This window comes from Ceratotherium simum, chromosome 16 (genome assembly GCF_057802395.1).
Source record: "Ceratotherium simum simum isolate JZ-2026a chromosome 16, ASM5780239v1, whole genome shotgun sequence".
Taxonomy (NCBI): Eukaryota; Metazoa; Chordata; class Mammalia; order Perissodactyla; family Rhinocerotidae; genus Ceratotherium; species Ceratotherium simum.
In genome coordinates this window covers 39,311,304-39,325,893 of record NC_141915.1, presented here as the reverse complement: position 1 = coordinate 39,325,893, position 14,590 = coordinate 39,311,304, and the positions used below count along the sequence as shown (strand labels likewise).

Here is a 14,590-nt window from a genome sequence, read left to right as displayed (position 1 = left end):
TCTAACATAAACAGGGCTCCAAATTACATGTGTTAGAAAGCCATAGGTGAAATAACCCTAAAATAAATTTGGCTTACCTAATTCACTGATTTATGCCACACATCTAATTGAGATACAGTGTTCCTTATTTCAGGAAAGGAAAATAATCTATTGTAGACTTTCTAGACCACTTATACAAAACTTGGTTTATCTCCTTCTCCCCATAACGAAGACACCAACTTCTTTATTAATGCTTCAGTAGCTAAAAACTAAAAGACACACACACACAAATCCTTGCATTTGACCTTCAAAACCTGCAAAAATGTGCTTAATAAAAACACAAAGGCTCCATCCCAGCACTGACCTATTGCATCCCCAGCCCCAGGCTCCACTTTGGCAGGAGGAGGCTGAGGTGGTGCTGGACTGCTGTTCTTCACAGGCTCAGCACTTGTCCCTGAGGTCGTCTCTTTTCGAGAGGCTTTGGATGGAGGTGGCTCTTCTACCACAACACCACTTTGTCGCTGCCGTCGCCGTTTCTTACTCCATAATTCATGGCAATCCTGCCAGTGCGGGAGGCTGGAAAAAGACAAAGCAAAAGAGAAATGTGTGTGGGAATGCAGTAGTGAGTGAATGGAGGAACAAGAGATTAAAATGGTAAGGCAAAGGGGCCAGCCCCGTGGCGTAGCAGTTAAGTGCATGCGCTCCGCTGCCGGCAGCCCGGGTTCAGATCCCGGGCACGCACTGATGCACTGCTTGTCAGGCCATGGTGTGGCGGTGTCCCATATAAAGTGGAGGAAGATGGACACAGATGTTAGCCCAGGGCCAGTCTTCCTCAGCAAAAAGAGGAGGATTGGCATGGATGTTAGTTCAGGGCTGATCTTTCTCACAAAAAAAATAATAAATAAAATAAAATGGTAAGGCAAAGAACAGCAGGAAATGGAAAGGATAAGGAAAACAGAAAAATAACCAGCAAAGTTAGTAAATGGATTAGTAGCATTATAAAAGGAATCATGGCATATGGTAGTCTGAGGAAACAAAAGTCCAAAAGAGTTCTACAGTGAGAAATAAGGATCTTGCTAATACCAGAGACAGACCTGCTATATAAATGTCACATTCCAGCCAAATAGTTAAGTCTCATAACTGTTCTTGCTTGGCGTAACAAGAATAAAGAACTTTATTGGTCAAGTTCAGTTGGGAATAAATAGGACAGAGATGAATGGCTCGTTAATATCAACAAAAAGTCCAGGCAAGGTGGTGATCTAAATCTTGGAACCACATAAGTATATCATGATTAAACCACCTCTGTGTAAAATCAATTTATGTGTTATTTGGTCTGTGAGAACCAAAACACTGGTTCTTGGGGGCTGGCCCAGTGGCGCAGCAGTTAAGTTTGCGCGTTCTGCTTCGGCAGCCCAGGGTTTGCCGGTTTGGATCCTGGGCGTAAACCTACTCACCGCTCATCAAGCCATGCTGAGGCGGGGTCCCACAGAGAAGAACTAGAAGGACCTACAACTAGGATTATACAACTATCTACTGGGGCTTTGGGGAGAAAGGGGAAAAAGAGGAAGATTGGCAACAGATGTTAGCTCAGGGCCAATCTTCCTCAAAAAAAAAAAAAAATTGGTTCTTTTTTCTTTCTGCCCACCAAATTTCCATGACTGGATATTTTCATTGGTGGATTTATTAGTATATTTTAATATATTTAATATATTTCCAGACTTCCTCACACTCAATAACGCAAACAGTCCTAGTAGGTCAAATCTTCCTACAATAAAGATTACCATAGCCAAAATCTTTCTATAACAACAGTTCCCAAATTTCAGTAAAAAGCTTATGTATTTCAAGCCACATTCAATGTATCAAAATTCTAGTGCAGTAAATGAATTTGGACATTTCTTTGGAATAATCAGATCTGTAGTTACTACCTACTCATGTACTAACATCCTATCCATTTCTTTAAGATACAGTCTTTTTGTAAGAAACACCCAAAAACTCTGACATGAAAGCTATAATGTTGTCAGTGACAAATTCAAAGATAAAAGACTTTTTATCTGCCAGAATGTGAGATGTGAGTGTAGAACATCTGAGGATCCTCTAGAATACAGGAAATTCATAAGATTCTGATGAAAAAGAGATGCATTCAAAGACCATATTTTCTACAGCAAAATTCAGGACATATGACATGACAGTGAAGCAAACTATTAAAATCAGGACCGTCCTTGCAAATGTGGGATGTACATGGTCACCCCAGACATGGGATTCAAGCAGAGGGAATAGTTAAGAGCAAAAACTAGAAGGAATACTTTCAAAGAGGTTATATAGGGCAATAAGGCTGGGGATGCAGGAATAAAAGATGATAGATTGAGTCAAATTAGAACAAATATACTACTCTATTCCTTGTTTAAAAATAAAACATAAAGCAACAAAACAAACCTCTTATCAACACTAATACTCAAGAACATCACTCCATTTAGCACTTGGCCACTTGCAGTTCCTTTAAAAAACCTATTATTTTGTGTTTCTCATCTCCTGAGGCCTAGAGGGAGGTTCAGGGTCACTATATGGCCACCAGCACTTACTCTGGAGGATCCATTTTGCTGAGCTCGACATCTTTAAGGAAATCACTCTGTAGGGTCTGTTCAGCTGTGCAACGTTTGCTAGGGTCTAGTGTCAGCATGTGGTCCAGTAAATCAAGTGCTGCTGAAGGAATGCTGTGGAGAGAGAGAATGAACAAGTTCACAATGACCCCACAGTTCTTAAACCTGTAACCTGTGTCAAAGGTCTCTGGATATCCAGCTCCACAAAAAACTGTGGAAAGGGAGTTGGAAGCTGGCTAAACAGCCAAGCAAATTTGCTTCCACAAAGGATTTAAGAAATGTTATAATAAAGGTAGAAAACGTGAAGCCAGCAGTTCTCTTTTTGTCTTGAGAAGACCAAAAGGACTGTAAGAAAATTTATATATTGTTCAAAATAAAATGGTTTTCTATCATCCAAAGCCTTCAGAAGAGAACATTACAAAAGGACTATGGGGGCCAGCCCCGTGGCGTAGCAGTTAAGTGCGTGTGCTCTGCTGCTGGCAGCCTGGGTTCGGATCCCGGGCGCGCACCGATGCACTGCTTGTCAGGCCATGCTGTGGCGGCGTCCCATATCAAGTAGAGGAAGATGGGCACTGATGTTAGCCAGGGCCAATCTTCCTCAGCAACAAGAGGAGGATTGGCACAGATGTTAGCTCAGGGCTGATCTTCCTCACCAAAAAAAACAAAAGGACTATAATAAAACTCATATATCGTTCAAAAATAAAATGTTTTCCTATGATGTGTTGCCATAATAAACTGGGACAACACTAACTCCCTAGGCTAGGAAAAAGTCAAGTCCAAACACTAGCCAAACACAGAAACTAGATGTACATTTTTGCCAAACTCACAAAGAGAATTCTTCTCGTAGACGCCTTCTATATTGCTTCTTCGGTTTCATGGTATTGAAGTAGGGCAGCTTGATAACATCAGGCCACACAGCTGGACAAGGGCTACCACAGAGTCGACTGAAAACAAAACAAAAAGCAAGAACAAGGAAGTAAGTGAGTCAGCATTATGAATTTCTGGGGGTTCTAGAAGCAGAAATTATTGCCTCCTGGGGTCTGGGGAATCTTGGCTTATTAAATTAGAGGGCATGCAGGAAGATAAAAGCTGAGCTCACTGCTTTAACGACAGAAGGACTGGGACAGAAAGAACCGGTTACAAGACAGTTAACAGAAAATACTGGCACAATAGTCCAAAATGATCCACATATTTGGTTTTGTATAACATGTTTTGAATCCTCCACATAGGTTTGCATTACCAATTTTGTTCTGTTCAGTTAGTATTAATTTCAAAGTGCTGAGCTGGTCCTTTAATGTCCCTATAGGGAAAACTGGCAGAAGAGAGCCTAAGACTGGAAATTTTGATAGAAAATTGAGTTTACTGCATAACAAACAATGAGTTATATACCACCTTTAAAAAAAGTCTACATTAGCCTGTTGTAGTCTTCCCTTTAATCTTATTGAAAAAAAAACCCCCCAAATTCCATTCCAACCACAGGCCTTCCCGAAATCCTCTATTATAGGTTCTATTTTATAATTATCTGTTTTGGGCCGGCCCCGTGGCTTGGTGGTTGGGTGAGCGCGCTCCACTGCTGGCGACCCGGGTTCGGATCCCGGGCTCGCACCGACGCGCTGCTTCTCCGGCCATGCTGAGGCCACGTCCCACATGCAGCAACTAGAAGGATGTGCAGCTGTGACACACAACTATCTACTGGGGCTTTGGGGGGAAAAATAAATAAATAAAATCTAAAATCTTATAATTATCTGTTTACATGCTGTATCACTTACTAAACTCTGAGCTCTTTGACGGCAGGGACCTATTTTATATACCTCTGAATCCTGAAGTGTAACAGAGAAAGGAATCTGTTACAGAACAGGTTCAATAAATGCTTGCTGAATAAATCTGACCTTAATATAACCTAAGAATGGAACTATCCTGAAAACAGCATGCTTTTATATGGAGAAGTAATAAAAAAATATGCAAAGTAAGACATAAAAAGTAGGCGGAATACAACTTCTTTACACATACAGCCCATGACAAAACACATGGTAAACCTGATTGAGTGAAGAGAAACTTACTTGGACATAAGGAGCATAAAATCATTTAGGAGACTGACTGAAAAGTGTTAGAAGTTAGAAGATGAGATTACATATCACACCTGGGCACTGAGAGCACATGCACAGCTGTACCTGATCAGTTCTAGCTGAGCCAGTTCCAGATTGGCTTGAAAAATAGGCTTCTTGGTGAACAGTTCCCCAAGGATGCATCTAGAAAGAGTAACATTGAGAGGTCAGGAGAGAAATCCCTGGATCCTATTTAAAGTGTGTCTCAATAAACTTTTATAGTATATTTGGCTGCATCCCATAGCCCACGTTGTAAATTAGCCCAAAACTGCAGTGTCTGAGTTTTGTAAAAGAAAATGTTTCTTGCAGTGAAAATAAACAGTGCTGTATAAAGGAGTTAATTAAATTTGCCAGTAGATCAAACATTTACCACCTATAAAGGACAGTCTATAAGCAGAGAAAAGGAGTCAACAATCTTTTTTTTGTCAATTCCAATGAAAATTAAAGGAAATAAAGACTAAAAAAAAAACCTGACACTTCAATTTTATAAGAATGCTCAGCAGTTCCTATAAAGAGAATATTAGCTTTTTTCATTCATCTGCTCTGTAGAAAGTGTACTATACCATAGCCCTTTTGGCACTGTACTTGTAAAGAAAAGTTTATTGTCATTAACCAGGGTCAGTTTCAACAGGACTTTCAAATACATTATGCCTAAACATCTTTACATTTTGAAAAGGTCTTTCAAAACTATATTGATATATTTACATAGTCTCCAAGATCTCTGCACAGATTATTTATTAATTACAAAAGGAAAACTAGTAACTATTTAGTGGAGAAAAAAGACAACACCTTGACCAAGAGACCAAAATTAACATCAATAAGAGGCAAATAGGGTTCAAGGAAGTACAAATGTAATACCTTGAAAAGAACACTTATGGAGTATTCCAGCCAAAAATTCATAACTTGAACCTTTATAGTAACTGGTCTGTATTCTTCAAAAATATAAATGTTATGAAAGGCTAGGGAACTGTTCCAGATTAAAGAATGACAACTAAATGTAATATATAATACTGGATTGGATGCTTTATCAGGTGAGTTATTGTTTCCAGGACATTACTAGGGTACTAACAAAATTAGTATACGGAATGTAGGCTAAAGTACTCTATTAAATAAAGATAGTGTGTCAACGTTAAATTTCCTGAATTTGATCATTGTACTGTGATTATATAAGAGAATATCTTCGTTCTTAGGAAATGCACATTAAATATTAGAGGGAAAGAAGCATGATATATACAACTACTTTCAAATAGTTCTGGAAAAAAATATGTGATAAATATATAAACACACACATTTTACTCCATGTATATATTGCATGTTGTATGATAACCATATGCACATATACATATATTCATATAAAATTATATGAATATAAAATATATATGACTACAAAGGAGCACAGGGAAACTTTTGGAGGTGATCATTACCTTGGTTGTGGTGATGGTTTCACTGGTGTATACAATATGTCAAAACTTAATTTAAATATATGCAGTTTATTGTATACCTCAATTTTAAGGTTAAAAAAATTCAGTTAACCTGGATAAAGGTTAAGTTCTTTGTACTATTCTAGTAACTTTTCTGTACACTTCAGATTATTTCAAAATAAATTTAAAACAAAAAAATTACATGAATGCTCTATACTTTTTCATATGCCTGATATATTTTATTTTTTGAAAAGTGGGAAAAGAAAAAAATGGACAATGAATCTCTTCTCTGGCCTGTGCTTTGAAATGAGATTTACTTACAAATACAAAATCAGTGTTTATATAGTTTTACTTTGAAATTCTGTAGTTTGTCTAAATTTGAGAAAGCAAAACAAACCTAGCTTTTAAAGTTATTAGCACCTTTCTATTAGCATTTGTTACCCTGAAATGATAAATTCTTACTTCCATTATTCTCTTAAACCTTATCCAGAAATAAAAAAGTAAAAAGTAAAATTTAATCCAACATTAACTGCCAAATCAAATTCCAAATATAGTGTTGTCACAACTGGTAAAATAAGAGGTAGAAAAAAACCAACCAACCAACCAACCCACGTGGGCTTTCAAACTCTACGTATAATTTGTTGTACTAGTCTGTCTAGTGTCTCCCTTGATTTTCAAACTGATTTTCAAACTGAATGAGCAGTTTTAACCATCAATTTTCTATAAAGAACATACCACAAAAATATCTTCAGAGGGACTACCACGGATCACCAAATTAGCAAGCTCACATCAAAAGTCAAACAAAATCTCAACTCAATGAGTCACTGGGCTTTAAAGAAGGTCTAATTTTCTATAATTTTGATTTCCAATTGTGTTTTTGTGTTTTCTTTTATTTCAATTTCCACTCCTTTGGTAGGGAAGACATCACTATGTAATCAACACTTTGCTACTGCACTGAGGTGGCAGGTTGCACAGACTAAAATAATAATACCAACAGAGCTATGAACTTTCCCTGTGCGTCTTAATGGGGCATTAACTTTAGAGCCTAGTTGTGACAATTTAAATGCTAATACTGTTAAAGCCAATAGTCCAGAACACACATACCCAGCTTGAGTCAGTAAAATTTAACTAAAGCTGCATTTGAGTAGGGTAGGCCACCACAGAAAATATGCTCTTTCTCCATCACTCTTTTGAATTTTGAAATAAAACCCCTGGGGGCGGCCCTATGGCTTAGCGGTTAAGTGCGCGCGCTCCGCTACTGGCGGCCCGAGTTCAGATCCCGGGCTGCGCACCGATGCACCACTTCTCCGGCCATGCTGAGGCCGCACCCCACATACAGCAACTAGAAGGATGTGCAACTATGACATAAAACTATCTACTGGGGCTTTGGGGAAAAAAAAGGAGGAGGATTGGCAATAGATGTTAGCTCAGAGCTGGTCTTCCTCAGCAAAAGGAGGAGGATTAGCACGGATGTTAGCTCAGGGCTGATCTTTCTCACAAAAAAAAAAAAAAAAAAAGAAAAAAAAAAGAAAACCCCTGCAGTACTCATTTTAAAGACTGACATTAATAGAGAGGGAAAGAATGGAAAAAAGTGATATGTTCCACTGGGAAGTATATATGTCAGAATTCTCAAGTATGGAGATTAAGGACAGCATACATATGAATAAATCATACAGCATAAGAAACAATAACTAACATGGCCCATTTAAAATGTGCCCCTTAACACACAAACTGTAGTCTCTAAATATCATTTTCCACTAAAAGGAACTAATACTACTCAGAGAAATGGCTGATTCCAGGTCTGCAGCAGGAAATGAACAGGATGAGCCTGGAACCAGAAAATCAAAGACCACTATGGTTGTGTCAAAAAGACTCAAGAATTAACCTGAATAAACTCCCACTGGACAAAGACTGAACAGTTTGAAAAGGAATAAGAAGGATAACCATAATGGATTAAAACAGAATATGTTTAGGGGCCAGCCCGGTGGCACAAACGGTAAGTGTGCGCGCTCCGCTGCGGCGGCCCGGGGTTCACCGGTTCAGATCCCGGGCACGCACTGAGGCACTGCTTGTCAAGGCATGCTATGGCGGCGTCCCATATAAAGTGGAGGAAGATGGGCATGAATGTTAGCCCAGGGCCAGTCTTCCTCAGCAAAAAGAGGAAGATTGGCAGATATTAGCTTAGGGCCGATCTTCCTCACAAACAAAAAAAAAACCAGAATATGTTTAAATCCATGAGTTCATAATAAAACTAAAAAACAAACCCAAAAAAATCCTCTTTTGGGTCATCTTTGCAGGATGTTAGGAAACCACCTCATTATCTTGAAAACTGGTAAATAAAACGAAAGAATTACACCTTTATCCCTACCTTTTCCTTTTTTTGGGGAAGAAGATCAGCCCTGAGCTAACATCCGATTCCAATCCTCCTCTTTTTGCCAAGGAAGATTGGCCCCGGGCTGAGATTCGTGCCCATCTTCCTCTATTTTATATGGGACGCCGCCACAGCATGGCTTGACAAGCAGTGCGTCGATGCGTGCCAGGGATCCGAACCTGCGAACCCTTGGGCCGCTGAAGCGGGGCGCGAGCACTTAACCACTACACCACCAGGCCGGCCCCTATCCCTACCTTTTCTGTATCATTTGTACCTAGGGTTAGCCAATAGGCAAGCTATCTTTACTCCAGGAAGGAATGATATAATGAGACTATCACCCTCACAAAACAACCACAAAGGAAGTAATGGATGTGGATCATTAACGGCTGATAACATTTTAAAAAGAGAAAATTGGGGGCCCGCACACCAACGTACGGCTTGGCAAGCCATGCTGTGGCGGCGTCTCATATAAAGGGGAGGAAGATGGGCACGGACGTTAGCCCAGGGCCAGTCTTTCTCAGCAAAAAAAGAGGAGGATTTGGGGCCAGCCCAGTGGCGCAAGCGGTTAAGTGCGCGCGCTCCGCTGCGGCAGCCCGGGGTTCGCCGGTTTGGATCCCCGGCACGCACCAATGCACTGCTTGGTGAGCCATGCTATGGTGGCGTTCCATATAAAGTAGAGGAAGCTGGGCATGGATGTTAGCCCAAGGCCAGTCTTCCTCAGCAAAAAAGAGGAGGATTGGCAGATGTTAGCACAGGGCTGATCTTCCTCACCAAAAAAAAACAAAACAAAAAAACAAGAGAGAATTGCATATTATGAAAAGTGGTGTATGTGTACATTTGCCCTGATAGGGATGAATATTTTATCAGACATTGTTTAGAATTGCCTGTATAAGGTGATAATAAAAAGCAGACTAATTTGTAGTGGATTGCTTGTTTTTAAATTCTCAACAGATAATGGACCCAGTTACTGCCTGTACTCTGGGCAGAGGCTCCCATTTCCTCCTACCCCCAACTTTGATGTACTACTGACTATATAATCTGTCAGAAGTACTCAAAACCACCTGCAAAGTAGTTTCAGGGTCAGTGGGTGGTTAGGAATCAAACTTGAATTCACCTACATTTTACTGGAAGTAAAAGGGATAGAGAACCATGCTAAAAAACACCAAGAGGATACAATCAGCAAAATCCAGACTGTGGGAAACTCTACTGGACAAATGACCCAATTTCTTCTTAGGAAATTGTAAGGAAGGAAAGAAAAAACCCAACAGAGATGGAGGGAGAATCTATAATTAAAAGACTTGAGATAATCAACTGCAATCTATGGACCTTATTTGAATGTGTTTGGATCCCAATTTAAACTAAGTTAGAAGGAAAAAAAACAAAAGACAATTAGGGAAATATTAAAAAAAAAGTGGTGCCTCTGATATTAAGAAATATTCTACAGGGGCCAGCCTGGTGGCGCAAGCGGTTAAGTGCTCGCGCTCCGCTGCGGCGGCCCGGGATTCGCCGGTTCGGATCCCGGGCGTGCACCGACACACTGTTTGGCAAGCCATGCTGTGGCAGCGTCCCATATAAAGTGGAGGAAGATGGGCACGGATGTTAGCCCAGGGCCAGTCTTCCTCGGCAAAAAAAAGAGGAGGATTGGCAGATGTTAGCACAGGGTTGATCGCTTCACCAAAAAAAAAAAAAAAAAAAAAGAAATATTCTACAGATTTCTCTGAAATCTGGCTAAAAGTTTATCCCTATCTTTTCGAACTTAAAGAAAAGCTGCGGGGCCGGCCGCGTGGCTTAGCGGTTAAGTGCGTGCGCTCCGCTGCTGGTGGCCCGGGTTCGGATCCCGGGCGCGCACCGATGCACTGCTTCTCCCGCCATGCTGAGGTCGCGTCCCACATACAGCAACTAGAAGGATGTGCAGCTATGACATACAACTATGTACTGGGGTTTTGGGGAAAAAATAAATAAATAAAAAAAAGTTAAAAAAAAAAAAAAAGAAAAGCTGCAAAAAGCCCATGTAGAGAGAAAATAAGATACCAGTTCAACAATATGTGAGTTACAAACAAAAGAAAAAGTGAAGAGAGCCTTACCCACAGCTCCAAACATCTATGGCTGGTGTATAACGCTCCTCTCCCAGCAGAAGTTCTGGAGGTCGGTACCAAAGAGTAATGACTTTGTTTGTATAAGGGCGACTGAAATGTAAAAAACAACCATGATATAAATTTACAATGGCTTCTGATGAAATATCTGTACAATTAAATGCAATTAGAAATAGCTGCCAATTGAAGATGGGATTGTCAAAACAGCTCCATAGCAACCTAACAGTTCAAAAGTAAACTGGACAGAAGTAGGAGATGTAGAAATAACTTCCATTCTAATTTGGGTTGATTTACTTCAGTCTAAGGCTGATTCAAGAATTTAGATAGAATTTATCATCTAAAATGTAAGTGGTAAAAACATTTAGAAAATTAGGGAACTCGGACAGTTATTGTAACTTGCAGAATACTAGGATATCCAAGAATAAAAAGGATTCTTTCCTATCTCCCACATGTAATTTTGATGAATGCCTCACCTCTCTTCAGAGTTATAAAGCCGAGCAAGTCCAAAATCTGCTAGCTTGATTTGCCCACTGTAAAACAAAAAACAATTATTTTCATAAGTAATAGCAGTGGCCTTGAAATTACACCTAAAAAGTTAAGTGCTAATTTAGGAGTTAAAGGAATTACAAAAATGAATTTTAACCTCTCCTCTCTTATTTCTACTCTTAAGGGTCACTCTTCCAGATTAAACCTCTTTTGACTACTGCAGTTTACAAAGCCTTAGGTGTTTTTTTGGACTACTACTATATTTTTGGATTCGATTCCTTAACTAAAAATTTTTTTATTTCTTGGCAAACAACAGTGGCTGGAATCTGCTAGATTAAACACTTATTGTTGGGGAAAAGGGAACTGGCTGCTCTAGATCAAGAGAGACAACCAAATCCAATTCACAATCCTTGACTGATTCTGGTTTGAACAAACTAGCTATACAAAAGATAATTTTGACATAACTGAGAAAATGCCAAATATGGACTGTTAGAAGATAATAGGTAATTTTGTCAGAGTATTTAGGGTCAAACGTAAGGAGGTCTGTAATTTACTTTAAAATAACGCAAGCAGGGGCTGGCCCAGTGGCACAGTAGTTAAGTGACCGGTTAAGTGCGTGCACTCCACTTCAGCAGCCCATGGGTTCACAGGTTCCTGGGCGTGCACCGAAGCACCGCTTGTCAAGCCATGCTGTGGCGGAGTCCCATATAAAGTAGAGGAAGATGGGCACGGATGTTAGCCCAGGGCCAATCTTCCTCAGCAAAAAAGAGGAGGATTGGCATCTAATGTTAGCTCAGAGCTGATCTTACTCACAAAAAATAAAAAATAAATAACACAAGCAGAAAAATAAAAAGCAAGCAAATACAGTAAAACATTAATTGTATACGTATTATTAATTACATTAGTGTCTCAATTTTTTTATTGCAATGTGACATTTTTCATGATAAAAAGTAAACCACAGCAACATTGTGGCTTAGGGGAATGAACAGACTTTTTTTTTTTTTTTTAAAATAATTTTATTTATTTATTTTTTTTCCCCCAAAGCCCCAGTAGATAGTTGTATGTCATAGCTGCACATCCTTCTAGTTGCTGTACGTGGGACGCGGCTTCGGCATGGCCGGGGAAGCAGTGCGTTGGTGCGCGCCCGGGATCCGAACCCGGGCGGCCAGCAGCAGAGCGCACGCACTTAACCGCTAAGCCACGGGGCTGGCCCTGAATAGACTTTTTCAATCAGATCAAATCAATAGCTTTGATCTGAGCAAACTATATTTATGATGAACGAGGCCCCCTCCTACCAACATACTGCCATCACTTCCTATACCCATAAAGATATACAACTATGACCTTAGAGGGGTTCTCAAACTTTAATATGAAATAAGAATAATCTGGAAAGCTCGTTAAAAGTTTCCTGGGCCCCATTCCCAGAGATGCTGATTCAGAGTAGGCCATGGCCCATGAATTCACACTTCTAACATGTCCACACGTGATGCCAATACTTCTGGTCTGAGAACCACACTTTGGGAACCACTCTCTTAAAGGGATCACACCCACATTTCACTCTAAGTATTTTGTCTTGGACAGTGATGTCAAATAATATTTCAATAAACTGTAACAAAAAACGTTGGGAAACTATTTAAAAACCATTTATTAACTATTTTAGATTAATCATATATCTAAATTCTTGTGTGGCCTATTTATTCACATTTACAGCTTGTGTTATCTCTTGGGGAATGAAAAGCCAGCTCACTCTGTTAAGGGACTGGGGATCTCTCAGATGCCTGATAGCTCAGATCAGGCAGAAAAGTGAAATAGAAGAAAAAACGGGCTAAGCTAGGAGGTGCTCCTCAAAGTATGAGCAATGGAACAGAATATTAAAACAAGGTAACTACTAGCAACAAAATTTTACATTAAATCAATCCTTATCATTCCTAGTAAAGATTATGGGCAGCTTAACCCACTTGCCCAAAACATCATTACATTTTTAAGTTCAATTTATAAGCAAATTCTGAGAAAAGCAAAAAGGAAAAGAATAGCTGACTTGAACCCTACACTGAAACAAAAAGTGTTCCTCAAATTTATTGTCATCCTTACTCTGAGAGCCTGAGATGATCCAAGACTCAAGGCACACAGTACGACTGCAAGTTAAAATGGCGATACAGTTATGGAAAATTAGGCTAAATCTAAACATCACCAGTACCTAGTATATTTCCTAATCCAACCCCTCCCCTCTCACTCTCAGTAAGTGACCTCGTCTTCATTGAAAACAGAAGTCATCAGGTGGGAGCTACTTAACATCCTATCTTTTGCACCTATAACCTTTCTTTCTTCTTTTCCTTCACTTATGGAAAATTCCTTCACTTATGGAAAAAAATGTGTCAATCTCTTTTCTTCAAGGATAAGCAATACCTATACTTGTGGCCACTGCCACCTATGGCCTTGATCCCATCTCCTCTACAACTTTGCTCCTTTAAATTCTTTGGTTCTTTCCTGAACCTTCAACTTCTCCCTCTCTATTGATTTTCTTTTCCCTTAGTATTTAAATATGCTGAAACCTCTGCATCCTTAAATAAAAAACTAATAAAAATAAAAAATTAAAGACACACCTACAATCACCTTCCCATTAATTGTGCTACCCACCCACTTACCCCACATTGTCACCACTGACCTTTTAATTTTCAGCTTCTCCCTCTCTCTTTTTTTTTTTGGTGAGGAAGATTGGCCCTGAGCTAACATCTGTTGTCAATCCCCCTCTTTTTGCCTGAGGAAGAGTGGCCCTGAGCTAACGTTTATGCCAATTGTCCTCTACTTTATATATGGGATGCCGCCACAGCATGGCTTGATGAGCAGTGCATAGGTCCTTGCCTGAGATCCGAACCTGTGAAACCCAGGCCACCGAAGCGGAGTGCGTGAACTTAACCATTACGCTACAGGGCCGGCCCCTCAGATTCTCTTCTTAAGTTTTAATCCATCTGCATCGGGGCCGGCCCCGTGGCTTAGTGGTTAAGTGCACGCGCTCCGCTGCTGGCGGCCCGGGTTCAGATCCCGGGCGCGCACCAACGCACCGCTTCTCTGGCCACATTGAGGCCGCGTTCCACATACAGCAACTAGAAGGATGTGCAACTATGACATACAACTATCTACTGGGGCTTTGGGGGAAAAATAAATAAATAAATAAAATAAAATCTATCTGCATCATCTGACATCTGTGACCGCTCACTTCTTAAGCTTGCCTATTTTGCATTCGTGCTATGTCCTTATTTTTTTCTTATCTCTGACCATTCCCTCAGATTCCATCTTCTCACATTTTTTCTATGCTCGATAACTCCCGAATCTATACCACTAATGTGGAACTTCCATGTGACTATATGCCTATTAGACATCAATACCCTGGATACGTAACAGACATATCCACAAGGGACTTACTCTTCACCCCACACATCCAGCTCTTCCTTCTGTATTCCCTAGACTGACCATTGTGCCACCCATCTAGCTAGTTTCTCAAGTCAAAAATCTGAGTTATCTTAAAATACTTCATTAC

The 14,590-nt window shown here is 40.0% G+C and overlaps 1 protein-coding gene across 7 annotated transcripts in view; it reads right to left on the bottom strand.

The window, feature by feature from the left end:
• Positions 1 to 14,590, bottom strand: part of CDK12 (cyclin dependent kinase 12) — a 73,134-nt gene that overhangs the window by 37,039 nt on the left and 21,505 nt on the right. For all 7 annotated transcript variants that reach the window (XR_015554716.1, XR_015554714.1, XR_015554715.1 and 4 more), the window contains exons 7-12: positions 11,040 to 11,096; positions 10,558 to 10,659; positions 4,748 to 4,825; positions 3,404 to 3,520; positions 2,559 to 2,690; positions 344 to 555 (exon numbers count right to left, since the gene is read on the bottom strand). Coding sequence is in view for 4 of the 7 variants with exons in the window: in XM_014790740.2 (XP_014646226.1) it covers positions 344 to 555; positions 2,559 to 2,690; positions 3,404 to 3,520; positions 4,748 to 4,825; positions 10,558 to 10,659; positions 11,040 to 11,096 (698 nt within the window). In the remaining 3 variants the exon portion in view is untranslated. The remainder of the gene's footprint in view (positions 1 to 343; positions 556 to 2,558; positions 2,691 to 3,403; positions 3,521 to 4,747; positions 4,826 to 10,557; positions 10,660 to 11,039; positions 11,097 to 14,590) is intronic.